Here is a 17746-nt window from a genome sequence, read left to right as displayed (position 1 = left end):
GATGAGTGATATATCTTCCATCATATAACTTAAAGATAAATTATGAGGAATATCTAAGTTGAACGTAATCACTTTTTACTAGAATGATACAATAATAAAACACCTAAACTAAATAAATAAGAGATCAAAATAAATATTCTCTAAGTTGATTTATGCATAAATTAAGCTCTTTATTTATTTGATAGACAAATCACGGCAAAGATTATATATCTCCCAAATTAGTCTAGCTATATTAAAAAATATATATTATAAAAATTATAATTATATAATATATATATATATATATATATATATATATATATATACCAATTTAATAAATATTATTTAAACTTATGACACAATAATTTGACTTTCAACCTTTTTAAAATAACTTTAATCAAATGAGTTATTAATTTTTTATGTATAATATTTTTATTAAATTAAATTTTAAAAATAATTTATTTTAATATATTTAGATTTTTTACATAACATCAATATTATTCATTTGTACCTTCTCTATTTCTAGATTTAAATTTTTATTCTACTCCCAATTCACTATTCTTAATTTACACTATCAAATTCAAATATGAGAATATAGAGTGTAAATTAAAAATAATAAATTTTTAAAATTGTAAAAACTTGATAAAATTTATCATAAGCTCATTATACGACCTAGGGCAACGATATTTATTAATCAATACTACCAATAAGTTCTATAGATATTCTCGATTTAAAAAGTACTAAAATATTAAATTTTTAAATAATATAGATTCACTAATCAATTTTGTTCAAAACTAGCTAATCCACCTAGAAAATTCTAAATTATTTCAAATTAAAACTAACCTACAGTGTAAGTCTACCAGCCTCCTTATATCTATATACTTACTAGAATATAGTATGTGATTGTGCATTTGGATTAAAAAATATAAAAAAAAAATATTACGCACCTTAAATATTATATTCTAAATTTTAAATTTTAAACCATAAAAAAAATACTCTAAATTCTAAACCTTAAATCAGTGTAAATTGAGAAATGGATAAAATTTAAATGTGAAAAGCAGTGAGGGGTATAACGAAAAAACATTATATATTTTTTAGAATTTTAAAATTTAAATACGTGAGACGGATAATATTAAATATATCCCGGTTCATTACACTAATTTTCACGCTGGTATTAATAGAATTGGCAGGTATTTTTATATGGAAAAATATGGGCGTGAATCAAAGTTATTGGACAACGAATAAAATATTCAATTTGATGTCTCTTACTTACAAAATTTACAGCCATACAAATGAATAGACATTTGGATTTAATTGGAATAGAAAATGATTTACAAAGTTAATTTTCACTAAATTGATGTGTGTTTCTGCAAATAAACTTAAAGTCCCCGGAGCAGCGCTCTCACTTGGACGACGGCGTCGGGGAGTTGGCGATAGCCTCGAGCAGCCTCAACGCCTCCCTCGCGTCCGGGCGGCTCTTCCGCACGATCGCGCAGCACCTCAGCCCTAGCTGCGCCAGCTGCTCCGCCTTACCGCGCGGCCACTCCCCCGCCGCCGCGTCGAGCAAATCGCCTAGGCACTCCCCCTCCACCGCGTCCTGAACCGCCCGGTTGATCCCGAACGCCGGCCGCCCAGTTAACAGCTGCAGGATGATGATACCCAGCGAATACACGTCGGAGCGCGGCGTGAGGTCTCCGGAGGCGAGGAACTCCGGATCCATGTAGACGAAGGTGCCCATCGCGTGCGTGCAGCGGTAGAGGGCGGTGGAGTTGTTGGAGGCCTGGAGTAGTCCTGAGATCCCGAAGTCCGCGAGCTTGGTGACGAAGTCGGCGCCGAGGAGTATGTTGGCGGGTTTTAGGTCTCCGTGGACGACCGTGAGGTCGGGGTTGGAGTGGAGGAAGACGAGGGCCGCGCAGATCTCGGTGGCGATGCGGAGGCGGAGCGGCCAGGGGAGCGGCGGTGTGTTGTCCTTGCGGTTGAGGCGGTCCTCCAGGCTGCCGTTGGGGAGGAAGTCGTACACGAGAGCCCAGGCTTCAGGGCAGACACCTATGAGGCGAACCAGGTTTGGGTGTCTCAGTTTACTCAGAACATTAACCTGTAGAGCATTGCAAATGTTAGATATAGATTTTCAACTTCTATCACATTCAAATACCTTGTTCTGTGACCTTTAATTCTAGCAGTGGATTCTTTTTCAACATACATATGATTCAACTGTATAAACAAGAACTCTAGAATCAAAGATACAAACTCTACAACAAGATTAAGCAATGCACATTCAGACATTGTTTAGATGCTTAGAATACCTCTTTGTGGAACTCCTTTTGCCCTTGCATGCCTTCAGAATTTAACATCTTTATAGCCACTGTTTTTTGGCAAAGCACTCCTTTATACACGCTTCCGTATCCGCCTTCTCCAACCTTCAATGAAGGGTCAAAATTGTTGGTTGCTTGTTCCAACTGAGAGTAGGAGAATTCTGTGAAGATCTCTGTGCCATGAATGCCATCAGCCATCAGCTCCACTATCTTTTGCCTCAGTTGCTCAGCCTCTCTGATTGCATCATCCCGCTCACTCCTCAGTTCCACATACTTATGTTGGAGTGAGGTGAGGAAGTAATGTGTATCGAATAGCTTCTTTTTGAGATCCCTGGATGTCTTCCTTGAATCAGCCAATTGGAGTTCAAGTGACTCTATTTGCTCGTGAGACTCTTGTAGTTCTTCAAACATTTCACCTAATTGCCTTTTTAACTCTTCTGATTCCCTCTTTTCTAGTGAAGGTCGTGCCTCAATTTCTCTTCTTTGCTTTATTGTTTTGGCCTGCACATACATACAAGATCATTAAGGCAGTGATTTTCATCATCACACCACCATGACCATCACCAGCACACCGAACAACTATTTGGAATCAAATACATGAATCTTATCCCTAACCCCCATCGTTAACTATAATTGGTTGTGTACATCAACCTAGTTTCTTTCATTCTATTATCCAATACATACCAGATATTTGCTAAAAAGAAAAGCTGTATTTGTATCAAAGAAATACTGGTGATCATTAAGGCTGTATACTTGTACATCATTGTTAATCATCCTTGAAATGTATTGGGCTGTATGCCTTGATATATTTCCACTGTCATTGACATAAAATCACAGTAAATCTTACTTTCTGTGGGGCCTCATGTAAATCCCTTTCAGCTTTTTGACACCCCATTGAGTGTTCATAAGCTTCTTGAGTTAAGTTCTTTGCCTCTGTGACAGCATGCTTGAGATCTTTGTACAACTCATCATCTAACCTAGCCTCTTCCTATAACAGAAAAATAGTTTAGTGATATCATTGCTATAGAAGTTTAACTTCTTAGAAGATTACTAGATTAGGCAAACTGAACATATAATTACAATGTTTAATGAATTCTTCTGTGCAATACAATGCAACTATGGAAAGTTATTGGTTACTAATGCCTTGATCTAAATTTAAAAGAGCCATTACTATTTGTACACTCACCAATGGCAAGATAAATGGCTCTCCTTCCATTTCCTCATTCATGAGAATCCTTATTGAACTTGTATTACTGAAAATCTTCTCATTCACTGATTTTATTGAGCTCCCAGAACCCTTTGAAATCCCTTCCAAAAGATCAAGAACAATTTCTCCTTTGCTCTCTGGATTTGATGGATAGCCGTGTTTCTCTTGAACAAATGCCCCCATTTTGGCTTCATTATTTGGAGCAGAAGTGATAGATAGGGGCTTTTTCTTCAGTGCATCTTCAATAGTGTTCAGGTAGAAACTGAGGTATTTCCCATGAATTTGTGGTGAGGTTTTCAAGTTGCTCTCGGATTGTCTGGGTGGGATATCTGTCTGCACATTCATTGTTCCCGATCCATAAAGTTCAGCTTCCCTGGTTGAACAGAATCCCAGGTCATGTAGGAACAGAAAAAAAGATAAACTTATGAATTTATCATGAATGGGTGCAATAACCCAAAACTATTCTGCGAGTAATTTTAAAGTGAACTAGATACAATTGATCATACCTTGTGCATATGAGGTTCCCTTTGCATATGAACCAGATTTTGCATAATGAAGCAGCTTCCTGTTGTAGCATCAATGCCTTCCTTGACTTTGGCTCCTTCATGTTGCTGTCTTTCAAATATTCTAATTACAATTTAGAACTAGGAAAATAGTTATTATAAAGATGAAGATTAAAATCTTTTGGGATTATGATTTAACTTTGATGACTGACATTTTCACATCAAATTATCTGTAAAAGCATACATGAAATGGCATGGGATATAATTGTAATAGCCAAGAAATATAGTTTTAGGTCAATTTCACAATTGCAAACCACAATTGGAATCTGAATTTGAAAATGCATTTTCTACTGCTATTGCACATAATGTGAAAAATCAAATTTGTATTTCATAAGAAGGGGTTGATTAAGCATACTTCGTATAATGTTTATCTCCAGCAGCACCCATAACAAGGTTGGTAATTCTATGTTGGGAGATGAGTTGTAGCAGTCCCTGACCAATGTCATCTGCCTCAATGACCAGTTTCTCAACTTGCACCTGTGAAGTGCGTTTATAGATCTGTTGAGTGTAATCTTCTTTTACATAAATTAGGAACGGTTGTAAAAGAGTTTTTTGTTTGAAATCTTCCAATGAAGGATGAAAGTCATAGTCTATAGGAATGATTAATTCACCTCTTTGATACTTGAGCATCCATCAATATATTCATTTAAAGCTCTTTGCATCGTCTCCTGCTCAATCTGCCTGTATGCTTTGACCTCCTCTGGCTCTAGCTGGTTTGCTGGAAACCAAGCTCCCTCTATAATGGATAGCAAAATCACAATAGTTGAGATCTTGAAAATCTATAAAAGCCTGATATAGCCATAAAGAAGTATCAAGTATAAGAACTCATATATCACACAAAGTGTTTGTCGAGACTCTTTTCTCTTCTTATGTCACAATTGAACATTAAGGTAAGGCTTGTTCTCCAAAATAACATTAGAAGAGAAGTTACATATCCTTTTTTCTTCTTTGGTATTTTATTTTTTGGTATTTGTAACATCGTTGTTGTTGATACTGATGTTCCCTTGCCTTCAAGAGAAGACAAGAGAAGAAGATGAAAGAAAGAATGATTGAACTGCTAAAAGATCGCTGGAGAGTCATAACTGCTCCTAAATTATTGATCAATTTAAAAGGATGAGGTAAATCTGGTCAAGACAAAGTTCTCTATTTCCTTTAAGTAGAAGAATCTCATTATCTACCAATTAATCATTAGACATAGCAAACACTGCAGCTCCAATCTTTTCCTACTTCTGCTGGAGAAGTTTAGAAAATGAAGAGCAAACAAAACCCAGAATCAATTCACATTTGATTCAACACTACAAATAACTCAATGACATAGCCAACTAGCAGTTAATATAAGGATCACAGGGATGAGTATGCTCTTACTCATAGGGACTACTGGAGAGGGTACATGGACATGGATGAGTACTATCTTTTTGATCATAGGGTTGTTCTTGAGCACCCAAACAAGGTGGTCCTTCCCAGTCGCGAACTCCTTTGCCACTGCCACATACATCTTGTCATTTCTCCCATCATTCTCAGATGTTGAGACCTCCACTGCTGCTGATAATGTCTCATCAACCTCTTTTAGGCTTCTTCTGCTACCTCCTGATAAGTGCAATCTCCCGCTGCTTCTCCTATCCATTTGAACAGAAGAGGAACGACTCATGGGCTCACCAACGCCATGGTCAACTCAAGGCTTCACGTCCAAACTTTGATGGCTCTTCTGTTCTCTTTTCTGGATAAGGAAAGAGAGGCTTTTGGCGCTTGTTTCCTGCAAAAAGATGGAAGCAACTAAGTCTAGAATATATCCTTTCCTTATTGTTTTATTGTATGCATATACATATATAAAGAAACCTGTTGGTAATTGTTGTCATGCTTTGTGGTCCAGAAGGGTAGCATCAACAATTGGTTAGATTATCCTATTAAACAATTTCTTATTTGTTCTTCACCTATAGGGTTAGATTGTTTTTCAAGTGCTATTTTCTTTTTCAAACATACAACTTTCAAGTCCTGAATGCAAATTTCCTTCCCAAAGAAGTCCATAATACAGGTTGATGAACATGATTGTAAAGTTCAATTTGGGAGGAGCTTGACTGCAGTAAGAGTTTTTATTTTTGATGGCCAAGAACTGCAGTAAGATGGTAATTACCTAAAAGCTAGTCTTTATTAGTTTTGCTTACAGTTCTTCAAGTTGTATCACTAATTGCTCATGGTAGAATGATGTATGAAGAACTCAACATTGTGGTAGCACAAGGCATTGATACTTCACTCAATCTCCAGCTGTTGATAGCAATCAAGGAGATTTATCTCAACCAATCGGTGAGTTAACTGGATTCAAGCTGTTGCACACATGCTGAACATTATGCTCATTATGTTTTATCAATGTTCTTATTTCAGTTTCACCTTACCGTTGTTCTTAATATAGCCTCCTTGTCCTTTGAGAAACTTTCATGAAAATATTTTCCTAGTTAGGTGAAGAAAATATTTGCTTAGATTGAATTTGTAAGTTGGCTACTTTAAATTGAGTCGTACAAGTGCTCAAGGACAGTATTATGGTTCTCTTTGATTACAGATGAATGCTTAATATCTTGATTAGGTTGACATTATGCCTCTCACGAATCAAGATTCTGAATGCCAACTAAGAAGTCGTTGATTGAAAAGGCAAGTTGACCAATCACCGACAAAGATATCCTGGATTATCTCTGTCATATTAAGACTTGCTTAGTAATGTGACAAGTAGCCCACTAAGGCCATATTTTTAGCAGACTCATAATAATTATTTAAGTGTTAAATTCTTTTGCATGTTATTTTACCTTGTATCATTATTTTATTGTTTAGATGTCGACTAGCTGGTATGCTTGATTAGTTCACTTAAGCTTCCTAATTGTACAAAACACTGGTTATCACTGAGTAGTTTATTCAGTTTTTTAAAAATGCTTTTGAATCATGAATTATACTCCCTGTAAATGTTTTATATTGCTTGTTCTGCTGGTCAGCATGAACCTTGTATTTATTTATTTTTAAACCAGTGAGAAAAACATAATGATGGGCAGTCTATTTTGAATAGGTCGAATTAGGTGGTCATGTTGGATCGACCATGTCGATCAAGATAAACACAGTTCGATTGGCTGATTGGATTGGGTTAATTATGTATAGCTTGTTTCCTTAAGTTGAATCAACTTGAACCCATAGATAATGTCTTAATTTTAAAAAAATTGCAAAGGCACACTTGTGGTGGCGGTGGGGTAGCTATACCAAAATTTTAGAAGACAAATGATTTGTTATAAAAAAAAAATTACTTTATAAAAATGGTTTAAAAATTAAAGAGGCCCGATCTTCTAGTTGTAATCCCTAGTTCCTTCCTAACCCCTACTGCAATTTGTATGACGGGTCGGTTCGCGGTCGGAATCTATCCAAAATTTATTGTGATCTCCCTTAGGTTCATCTTTCCATATAGGTTATAGTTTTGGGTTGAGTCAGGCGGCAATGCCACCGGTGGTAGGTGGGCCACCCCCTACTCGGCATCATATAATTCGTCTACCGCCAGTAGCCTCCGGCCGCCTGACTTGACCCAAAATTATAATCTAGGTGAGAAGGAGAATTTAGGGGAGATCACAATCAATTTTAGCCGAATTTTAGCTGCGATCTAATGTAAAAATTACGGAATGAACTAGGGATTACAGAGCAAAGAATTTGGACTCAAAATTCAGTGTTAAGTGCCCATGATTTTTCTGCCCATAATCCACCTTTCTCAACTACTTTGCATCTTTAGTACAACTCCATCTTAGTTGGGAAGGTATCATCCTCTCCTTTTTGACATGGACAGCACAAATGATGAGTTGTTTATTGATCCTTAACAACGAAGACTGCTTTTTAAAATAAATAACGCGTCTAAAAATACAAGTATGGATTGACTGAAAAGAACATTAGAAGTGAAACAATTTATATTTAAAACAAATTTAATGTCTCTAATATTGTTAAAAGCTTTAAGTTAAATGCATTTGATTATCAACAATCTGGTTGATAATTAAAAAATAAAATAATTATTTCACATTTAAAATTGTTAATTATTTAAGAAATAAATTTAATTATTAATGGTCCAAATTATTAATTAATTAAAAATATTTTAATTATTTTAAAATTTTAAATGTAAGTTAGCTTTCCTAGCTTAATTGAATTAATTAATTAATTATGTTTTGAGTATTATTGTTAAATTATATAAATTAATTATCTAAGATAATTAAAGAATTATTGAGGGATTGATTTACTAATTTAAGGACTTAATCGAAGGACTATTAATTAGTTTATTAAATTGCATAAATTTAATTGTCTTTAGATAAGTATATAATTAACTCTTTTTTTAATTAGCAACTGGAATAATATTTAGTTGACTGTTGACTGTCATGCATATTTAGCCAAAAGTATTTAACAACTCTACATGAAATGCTTCCTAGTGAGTGCATCATCACCTGCTGCCACCGATTGAAAAGACAATTGATTCAATAAAGTGAACAATGAAAAAGTTAGGCAACTGTATATCCCAAGAAAAGCTTACTGATAACTTTGTTCCAACTTATCTCACCTCCTTAAGCTTTCTTTCTGCTCCAAAAGGTATAACTTGCACCCCAATCCTCTTCTCCCTTTCCTTTTACCTATAAACAGTCTTCTTCCTGTCCTTTATCTTCCTTCATTTGAAGCTCCTGCTGAATTGAATGCAAAAGTTGGCACTTCAAAGATGGTGAAGCTAACCTTGGTTGGAAGGTTGAGGGATGGACTGCCTTTGTCACAAGCACCAGCTCACTTGAATGAAGATAATCTTGTCTTGTCATCCTACAAGTATAAGGCAGAGCTTGTGCTCAAGGAGATCTCAAGAGGAGCCTTGACAAACCCCAAGATGACAGTCCTTATTGATCACCATTGTTTCCAGTAAGTCTTTTTTACTTTATAAATTCATATTGTTCTGTAAATGCGTTGGATATAATAGATAATACTGTGACAATGATACTCAATAATCTGAGTCGACATCCATCTAGTATTCCTCAGTTCTGATTCATTTGGTTCAGTTGTCTAGTTGGAGATGGAATTTGCTGCATCACCCTATGTGAGTCATGGTACCCAAGGAAATTGGCATTTTACTATCTTCAGGATCTCCGAAATGCACTTGCAAAGGTTGATAGGAGAGTTTTAGAGTCATTCTCAGAGCCATATGCATTTAAAAGATTTGGTAATTCATTTATCATAAATTGGTCATAACTTTATCATGAGATAAACTAATGTAAACATCTTTGGTAGATTATGTCATTGGCAAAATCAGAGAGAGATATCTGGACACAAGAACACAGGAGAATTTATTTAAGTTGAATTCTGATCGCCGAAATGATCCTGATATTGCAACAGAGGAATTAGCCAACATAATGAGGAGCTGCCATTCATCAGGTAAAGTTTCAACTCCTCTTCTGCACAGATAAATTTTAGTCTACCTTGTGAATTCAGGGAGATAAAAAAAATGCAGGATCTGAAGCAAGAACATCTGCCAATGCTCAGACGAAGTCGACAATTTGGAGCTCACAAGTTCTCGAGGTCAGTATGACACGGAAGGGAGACTAATACGCTACAGAATATTTGTTCAGTAACAAGAAGTACTAAGAGAAACAAAAGAATGTCTTCATTTGTGTATACAAACAGGTGATTGCCCTGAAATGGACACCAATAACAATTATTGCGGTCGTAATTGCAATCCTCGTTTGGACGCGTATTGTCCTGAACGAGTACGATACGTTAACAGCATGGTGATTTGAGGTATATATCCATCCTGTGATGACTCAAAGATCCTCCAGGGAGTCATGGAGAAGAAGAGTGGAGAATGGAAATGCTCTGGTTCATGAAGAACCTCTCTTTCTCAACAAAGCAAGTCATCACTTTACTGTAATGGTTAACTTGCTTGTCAGCTACAATAACCATTGAGAGAATTGATGTTATACAACATGATTGTTAATATTTCCTGAGAGAATTTGGATTCTGCAATTTCATTAAATTGAGTTGATGTGATTTTGTTTGGAGATTGAATTGATTCTTGGTTTGGTGATTGTTTGGGAGAATTAGTGACTAATTAAATTTATCTAACAGACTTAAGAAACTATATTTATCAAAAGAATTTGGTCAAGATCTTGCGCATTGGCCTTACATAAGCTTCTAATGGAGGCAGACATTAGGGCCTAGTTTGCCAGAGCACTACAAACAATTATCAAAGAATCAATAAGCACTATTCGATCGGATCACAAAGAAACATTTATTGTACGCAGTCTTATCTTATTTTATAAAAAGTTATTTCCGCAACTCAAACATGTGACTTTTAAATCATATGATACCAATTTTACCATTACACCAAACTACTTTCTTTTACATAAGCGTTTAACGGAGGAAAACCATTAGGGCCTAGTTTGTGAGACCGCTACAAACAATTATCGAAGAATCAACGAGTGCTATACAATCATTTTGCTTGAATGAAAGGTACAAGAGGGAGACGAAAACTAACACAAAAGATATACATATATGACGGAGCTCCAAAGAAAGTACTATAAGATGATACAATAAATGGAAGCCTTAAGAAAAGTGACTATACACTTCAAGAGAACACCAAGGAATGGTATAAGTGCATTGAGCTCTAAGAAACTCAAGCAAACACTTGGTTTCGCTTAGCATCCCGGATCTCATTTCGAAGAAAAGTCATCAAACCACCATCAATAAACACTTTAACTTTCTGCATAAAGAACTATTTGCAGTCTGAAGTCATCGACTAAGTTCAACACCAGATTATGAAATAGCTACGACAAACATACCGAAATCTTGTCATTATTTACATGCATATAGACATCAGTAACTTTCGTCGCCATCTCCACCAGCATCAGAAAGCACCACTAGTTGTATGCAGCAACAGCAGCAGCTCCGAGCGGAGAACTTTGCTGATGATCACTAGTAAAAATACACTTAATCTGATTCATTGGTCCCAGTGTCAGGTTCACAGGCTGCGATCGAGAGAAGATAACAAAGGTTTACTAAGTGCATTAAATATAGAATCTAAAATCAACATGAGTAGTAACCTCCGATGTCGTAGCAGTATCATTAACTTGTAATGGTAAAGAGGATCAAAAGAAACATCCATGTCACAATAATGTCATGAACAAATGTGGAGTTAGGCATGCACAAGGTGTTCATCAACACTAATCCAGACAGGGTTGGATATTGGCTTACCCCAATCCTTGTTCTCTCGGGAAGTAAATTAGTGGTGATCTCGTAGTAATTATAAAGATCGTGAGCAAATTTTTACCTAAATGCTTTCATGGTTTTACCAATTTCCTATTCATAGTCGGCTACAAAGTGTTTCTCGGTATGACTAATTAGTACACAAGGCGTATCCTACTGTTCTTCCTAGTCATCATGTGCTACATAAGACGGCTAAGCACTTAAATTACTGAAAAAAGAGGTGAAATGCTAATATTGAGTTACAGACATAGTTAGGTTCCTCCATCATAGGTTCAAATTGAGAAACTGGCATTTTATCACTCAATTGTTTATAATGAAAAAGTTAGAAGAAGCTTGAAGTGAGGCATACATCGATAATCATATATATTACCTTGTTTCAGATTCAAGATTAGACTTACGAACAGGGAACAAAAACACACGACTTTCACTCATGGCAGTTGATTCCATGCTTTATAACCACATGAATGAAATCAAACACCATTTTTATCCTTGTGCTGAAGGCACGCGGACGTTATTTTTAGAGAGCACGTATAGGAACCTTATGAAAGCTACTCATCCTCGATATGCTGATGAGGATGTCTATTCTGCCACTTCATTAAAAGTTTGTCTGATTAGATATCGTTTTCTATCATTTCAAATTCAAGGAAATAAACTGCAATAAAAACAAAGGACATTCACAAGGCATGGAATAATATATAGGAAAACAGTCAAGTCATTCTTGCGGAAAATTTCAATTCAACCATACGATTTCATCATACTGAAAGAAATAAGAAGAACAAGACGTTGGGCAGCCATACATAGCAAGTCTTACAGAATTCTTACGAGTAATAGAATAGGGGTCATTTTGATCCAGTTTCGTTTTTCACTATTTCTCAAACTGGATAAATGAGGCTCTCACATAGACTTCTATAGTAGTAGATAGGGTAGGTTGATTTATTTGACTAGCTTCTACATAAATTAAATAAATATAGTTTAGAAACATTTACAGAATTTCTCATCTGATTGTCAAATTACAAAGACTTCACACTGTGTCGAACTTCTATTTAACAAAAATTCAGGCACCAAAAGAATCGTCTCAAAGCTTACAGGTAAAATAAACTGAAACTAAACGTCCACATGATAACTTACGAAGGAAGAAATGCAAAGATAAAAGAAAAGATAATATTATTCATTGTAACTTAGCATCAAACTATTCGCACCTGATCATTAGGGCCAAAATGTAATTTGAGTTGCTGGAGCTCAGGTTTCGCTGCTTGTTTCCGTTGCCCTAAAATTGCAAAGCCCACTAAAGCAGCAGCGACAAGAACAGACCAAAATGTGTTTGCTTCCTTTGCATGATTATATAAAGTTACTGCATGCCTCTTCCACCATGTTCCACATGGAATGCCATGTCTTTCACTTGTATTTTCCTCTTTTTCGGGTGAATAAGAGGATTTCAGTTTATCAGCTTGCGGACTGCAATGGGAATCCCCACTTATACCAGTTTCAGCATGAAAATCATGAAAACCTTCAGAAGCCGGCAGCACTTGTTCATCCAAAGCCAGGCTCATTTCTCGTAGAACCTTCCCTTCATTACTATCGATATTTCCAACTGAAAGATCATTATCTTTCTCATAAAACTGAATTCCGTGCAAGCTTTCTAGCTCGGAAATAAGGCTTTCTTTGAGAGTCTTATCAGGTTCAGCATCGGTCTCTTTGAATTTATTGTCAATTTCATTCTTATCCTTCGATTCAAGACCTTCATGCTCCATCGGTGGAAAGACAAAGTGACTTGACATGAATAATGGAGCAGAAGAATCCTTTTCCTTATCTTTACTCTCGTACGGTGGAGCAAAATCAGCAGGCCCAGGTGCAGCGGCATAAATGGACGCTGTCATAGAAACAACTTCCCAATCGACTGCATCAGAACAAGTCCCTTGGGATCCTTTCTCTTCATCAGCCATTTCTGAAGAATCTAATACGTACGACGGACGCTTTGAGATAATACATAGAAATAATAATTAGACAAATGGCTTCATAATTAAAGAAGCTAAATATAATAAACCGAATGACCACAATCAGGCAAAGTTCTAGATGTGTTTTTTCAGTTAAGGACAAAATCCACAAAAACTAAACAAAATTAGTCAAAATAAGCTGATTGGAAAGGCTCGGTTCTTCTTCTTGTTGTTGTTAATTCAATATCGATTGGAAACAGAGAGAAAGAAATAAGTTAGGTAAATTCAATAGTTAGGCTAACAAACCAGAGATAACTCTAAACTTTATCTGAAAACATCATTACTGTTAAGAATACAGGGTAGACAAGCAAAGCATATAAACTAAAATTATAATGCCTAAATTAGAATCTCAAACTGCTCATCTGAACCAAACCTTTTTAGACTAAGCATTAACTGCGAAAACAGCATCCATAAACGCAAAGGCATGAGTAATCTTTACTCAAAAAAAGGAAGACCAAGAAACGAAATCATGCCATTGTGAATGCCACAAATGAAGGTACTTAACAAAAAGGGGAACTTGAACAACCACTAGTCTTCGAAACCCTAATCGCGTAGCGTGCGGGGGCACGAAGATCCTACCAAAAGCAGGAAACAAAGCACGAGAAGCAAGAAATCATTAAAAAAAAAAAATCGCCCCTTGCTCACCGCCCAAGCGGGAAGAACGAATCCAGGGCGAAAGGATTCTTCAAAAGAAATCAAGGAAAACAAGCTCATCGGGAAAAGCATAAAAATCGCAACTTGTCGCCAGAGAACCTCAAGTTTCATCGATGAACGCAGAATCAGAGCAAGAAAAGTACCTCGGAGGTGGCGACTTTGGGCAGACGCTAGCGGAGGCAGAGGCGATCCGAATTGAAAGAAGCCATCGAGCGATCTGCGTGCCCAAGAAAACTTGTCGATCGGAGCGGTTTTGCCTTTTTACGAAAATAGGCAAGGAATCGTCGCGGTTTCAATTTCACACGTAGCTTTGGCGATGAGATCGAGATCTAAACTCAGTTAAGCTTCCACGGAAGAAAGAGCACCCATCATTTCTATTTTAACAATAAATAAAAACAGGGATGGCGACTTGTTCTTGCTTATAATAGAAAATAAAAATAAATTAAATTTGGTATGATTTCTTTCGAATTTCATTGAAAACGAGGAGGATATAGAAGAATTATTGATAATTTCGATCTGAATAATTAATTAAATAATATATATATTAAAAAAAAAATTCCTCAAAATCTATGATTGATATACTTTTGTTGATATTAAAGTGATGTTTGATTTAAAGTTCAGATATTTTGTCCTTTTTTTTTTTTTTTTTTTGTCCCCGTGTCTTATTATCGATCGGACGGATAAGATTAAATCTTAAGAATATTTTGCACATCACGAGGATACTATACATATATTAAAGATGTCATGATACCTTGAAATTTAATCTGATCCGTCCGATCGATAATGGAATATGGGGACAAAGAAAAATGAGGATAGAGGATATGCACTGTTTGATTTAAACTGTAGAATAAGAAATGAGAATACTTTTGATAGTAGATTTGAATGGAAATGAATTTAATCAATCTAATGTTATTGGTTTTTTTGAACATATTAATAGTTGAATATTAATAATTGGATAGCAAAAAAAAATTGTTAGTATAGAATAACTGATCTTTTAATGGGTAAAGGTATAAAAATGTACATTTGATATGAAGAATTTGGAATTAATTCAAATTTTATTGTCATCCCTAATTTAGATGGTTGGAATTTTGTTTTATAAAGAATTGTTCTTCAGGATTTGATTCTTATTTTCATACGATGATTTACGATTCAAAAGTAGCAAGTTGTGAATATGTAGTTGAGTCAGTGGATGATAAATAATAAGGTAGGGGTTGTATTCCAGAGTCAGCGGCTAATGTTGAGGAGTTAGTGGATAATGTTAGGGGTATAAATGAATTAAATATTTGTGATTAAGGTTGGTGTTAGGTTCGATAAAAGATTATTTATGTTCATTTAATATACATAAAATTAATTAAATGAATAAGTTTGGAGAATTCGTTAAATTAAACCAATAAGATTGAATACATATGTATTTAGTTCGTTAATATTATTAATAATGTTCATAAACATGTTCATAAATTTGTTTATGACTAATATTCACAAACATGTTCATGAATAAAATTAAAAATTTATAAATCATGTTCATTAATAAAATTCTTATCAATATATTAAATAAATAAATAAATTTTTATTATCAAACTTAATAAATGACCAAAGAAGCTCAAAATATAAAAAATTCAAATAATAAAAAAAAATGAATTGAAAACTAGATAGCATAAAAAAAAAAAAAAAAATTAAGCCAAACTTGAACCGAACTCAAGCCAAGTCAAACTTCCAAGCTCAATTAAAAAAACTAAGTTAAACTTAAATAATTATTTAACGATTTGGTTCATTTTAAGTTAAAGAAACTAAGTTCATTTTAACTTGAAACTAAGTTAAACTTAAATAATTATTTAACGGTTTAGTTCATTTTAATTTCAGCTTGACTTAACTAAATATCCTAAAGTTTGAGTACATTTAGTTGATGTATAATCCTATAGGTAATGTTAGGGAATTAGTAAAGTTAATGAGTATGAATTATATGTTAGTTTATAAATAAATTATTTGTTTATCAATAAAATATTAAGAAAAATAATCTTATCCTTTCATCTATTACTTTTCTTAACATTGTTAATTTCTTTTTCTTCTAACTTCACTTTTTAATCAACTTATATTTATGTATTTATCTCATTTAAAATTTAGAGCAATAATATGCATAGAAAAAAATTTCAAAAAAAAAATATTTAAGGATAGATAAATTATGATCCATCATTTCATTTTTTATGGACCAATCATATTATGCATTTATCCTTAAATATTTTCCTAAGATTCTTTCTATACCTATCATTTTTCTAAAACTTAACTCACATAAAGTGATTTAAATGAGTATAAAATACCACTTCCAAAAAAAAATGACAATTAATTCGTAATGTATATTAGCGCCGGGTACGGTACAACAGTAAGTACTTTTATGAATATTTATAATTTGATTTTTAACTGACATATTATAGAATATTTTTCTTTAATAGAATGATAAACCTAAGATGTTGGATTATTGGACTATTGGGTTGTCTGATATAAGCACTTTTAAATTTATCCTAATAATCGATGAGAAATTTTCATAAGACTGAACTGGTCATCTCCAGAATTAATCGGTCAAAGGGGTTAAATACATAGTGGTAGTTAAAGAAAATGCAAAAGTCTGGGATGGACTTTCCATACAACCAGGATTCAAAATTCTTGGTCGAGTATAGAAAAAACTTTCAAAAAAAAATATTTAGGGATAGATAAATTCATGATTCATCATTTTATTTTTTATGGACTCAATCATATGTATTTATTCTTAAATATTTTCTTGAGATTCTTCCCATATATATCATTTTTCTAAAATTTAAGGCACATAAAGTGATTTAAATGAGTATAAAATACCACTGTTAAAAAAAAAAAGACAATTAATCCATAATCAATGTATATTAGCCCCGACTACAGTACAGTAAAGTACTTTTATGATTTCTAAAATATTTATAGTTTGATTTTTAATTTTGACATATTATAAAATATTTTTTTCTAACAGAATGATAAATTTAAGATATTAAATTATTGGACTGTTGGGTTGTCTGATATGAGCACTTCTAAATTTATCATAATAGTCGGTAAAAATTTTTTGTAAGGCCGAGCTAGTCATCCTCAGAATTAGTCGATCAAAAGGATTAGATACATAGTGGTAGGTAAAGAAAATGCAAAAGTCTCCGAGCACGATGTGATAATAACAAGTGGGATGAGCTTTTCATACAACTAGGATTCAAAATTCTTATCTGACACATCATATGCCTATGGTGCTCAAATTATTTATGACGTTAAATTATCCATCTGTACTTCTCAAATTATTTGGTCGATGGACAATTTTTATGGGACAAAGAACTAGAGCTAGGTACGAAATAAAAGGTAAGGTATACGTTTGATAAAAATTTAAAATAATTTTTTTTATCATATGGATAAAATAAATGTTAGTTATAAATTTATTTCATAATTATATTTTATTTAGGAACAAGTAATGCCAAGATGTCAGGATGGCCGAGTGGTCTAAGGCGCCAGACTCAAGTTCTGGTCCTCTAACGAGGGCGTGGGTTCAAATCCCACTTCCGACAATCTTTTTTTATTATTACAAAAAAATAGTTTAAATTTGAAGTAAAAAAGAAGGAAAATACAGCAAATTCCACTGGAAATATTTTATTTTTGTAAAAATGTATAAATGCATATTTATATATTTTATTTTGCCAACTCGTTTAATTACTTATTGCCATACGTCATTGTTCAAATCCCACTTCTGACAATTTTGTTTTATTATTAAAAAAAATAATTTAAATTTGAAGT

The 17746-nt window shown here is 34.1% G+C and overlaps 3 protein-coding genes and 1 non-coding gene across 12 annotated transcripts; 2 read left to right on the top strand and 2 right to left on the bottom strand.

The window, feature by feature from the left end:
• Positions 1-1381: 1381 nt before the first annotated feature.
• Positions 1382-5709, bottom strand: LOC122031136 (U-box domain-containing protein 33-like). The gene is made up of 8 exons (XM_042590220.1): positions 5427-5709; positions 4673-4797; positions 4417-4538; positions 4005-4109; positions 3478-3871; positions 3139-3279; positions 2283-2792; positions 1382-2074 (listed from the first exon to the last, which is right to left on the bottom strand). The coding sequence occupies exons 1-8, from the start codon at positions 5707-5709 to the stop codon at positions 1382-1384; spliced, it is 2373 nt and encodes a 790-aa protein (XP_042446154.1).
• LOC122031137 (25.3 kDa vesicle transport protein-like) lies at positions 1903-10086 on the top strand. 8 transcript variants are annotated; one of them, XM_042590227.1, is made up of 9 exons: positions 1903-2041; positions 6082-6184; positions 6274-6362; positions 8498-8654; positions 8741-8969; positions 9107-9267; positions 9336-9479; positions 9556-9623; positions 9729-10086. In XM_042590227.1, the coding sequence occupies exons 4-9, from the start codon at positions 8558-8560 to the stop codon at positions 9834-9836; spliced, it is 807 nt and encodes a 268-aa protein (XP_042446161.1). In that variant the 5' UTR covers positions 1903-2041; positions 6082-6184; positions 6274-6362; positions 8498-8557; the 3' UTR covers positions 9837-10086. The 8 variants fall into 8 exon arrangements, with proteins under 8 accessions (XP_042446161.1, XP_042446157.1, XP_042446160.1 ...); XM_042590223.1 differs by having other exon boundaries at positions 6260-6362; XM_042590226.1 differs by having other exon boundaries at positions 6079-6184.
• Positions 10087-10574: 488 nt separating this feature from the next.
• LOC122032208 (ATG8-interacting protein 1-like) lies at positions 10575-14350 on the bottom strand. 2 transcript variants are annotated; one of them, XM_042591470.1, is made up of 3 exons: positions 14098-14350; positions 12506-13260; positions 10575-11068 (listed from the first exon to the last, which is right to left on the bottom strand). In XM_042591470.1, exons 2-3 carry the CDS (start codon positions 13247-13249, stop codon positions 10961-10963), a joined length of 852 nt encoding a protein of 283 aa, XP_042447404.1. In that variant the 5' UTR covers positions 13250-13260; positions 14098-14350; the 3' UTR covers positions 10575-10960. The 2 variants fall into 2 exon arrangements, with proteins under 2 accessions (XP_042447404.1, XP_042447403.1); XM_042591469.1 differs by having other exon boundaries at positions 12506-13279; positions 14098-14348.
• A 3086-nt stretch (positions 14351-17436) lies between these two features.
• Positions 17437-17520, top strand: TRNAL-CAA. The gene has a single exon. It is a non-coding gene; the product is annotated as a tRNA-Leu (tRNA).
• Positions 17521-17746: the final 226 nt, after the last annotated feature.

Source organism: Zingiber officinale, chromosome 11A (genome assembly GCF_018446385.1).
Source record: "Zingiber officinale cultivar Zhangliang chromosome 11A, Zo_v1.1, whole genome shotgun sequence".
In the NCBI taxonomy this organism is placed as follows: Eukaryota; Viridiplantae; Streptophyta; class Magnoliopsida; order Zingiberales; family Zingiberaceae; genus Zingiber; species Zingiber officinale.
The sequence above is the reverse complement of the archived record's forward strand: the minus strand, read 5'-3'. Positions and strand labels throughout refer to the sequence as shown.

Bases quoted from the DNA above. Each gene is read 5' to 3' on its own strand.
- LOC122032208 (XM_042591470.1), bottom strand. From the start codon at position 13,249: ATGGCTGATGAAGAGAAAGGATCCCAAGGGACTTGTTCTGATGCAGTC. The intron at 11,069-12,505 runs GTGCGAATAGTT...TCTCGATCGCAG, and splicing joins ATTTTGGCCCTAATGATCAG to CCTGTGAACCTGACACTGGG.
- LOC122031137 (XM_042590227.1), top strand. From the start codon at position 8,558: ATGAAAAAGTTAGGCAACTGTATATCCCAAGAAAAGCTTACTGATAAC. The intron at 9,480-9,555 runs GTAAAGTTTCAA...AAAAAAATGCAG, and splicing joins GAGGAGCTGCCATTCATCAG to GATCTGAAGCAAGAACATCT. The intron at 9,624-9,728 runs GTCAGTATGACA...GTATACAAACAG, and splicing joins GGAGCTCACAAGTTCTCGAG to GTGATTGCCCTGAAATGGAC.
- LOC122031136 (XM_042590220.1), bottom strand. From the start codon at position 5,709: ATGAGTCGTTCCTCTTCTGTTCAAATGGATAGGAGAAGCAGCGGGAGA. The intron at 4,539-4,672 runs GTGAATTAATCA...CGCACTTCACAG, and splicing joins GATGCTCAAGTATCAAAGAG to GTGCAAGTTGAGAAACTGGT. The intron at 2,793-3,138 runs GTAAGATTTACT...ATGTATGTGCAG, and splicing joins TACATGAGGCCCCACAGAAA to GCCAAAACAATAAAGCAAAG.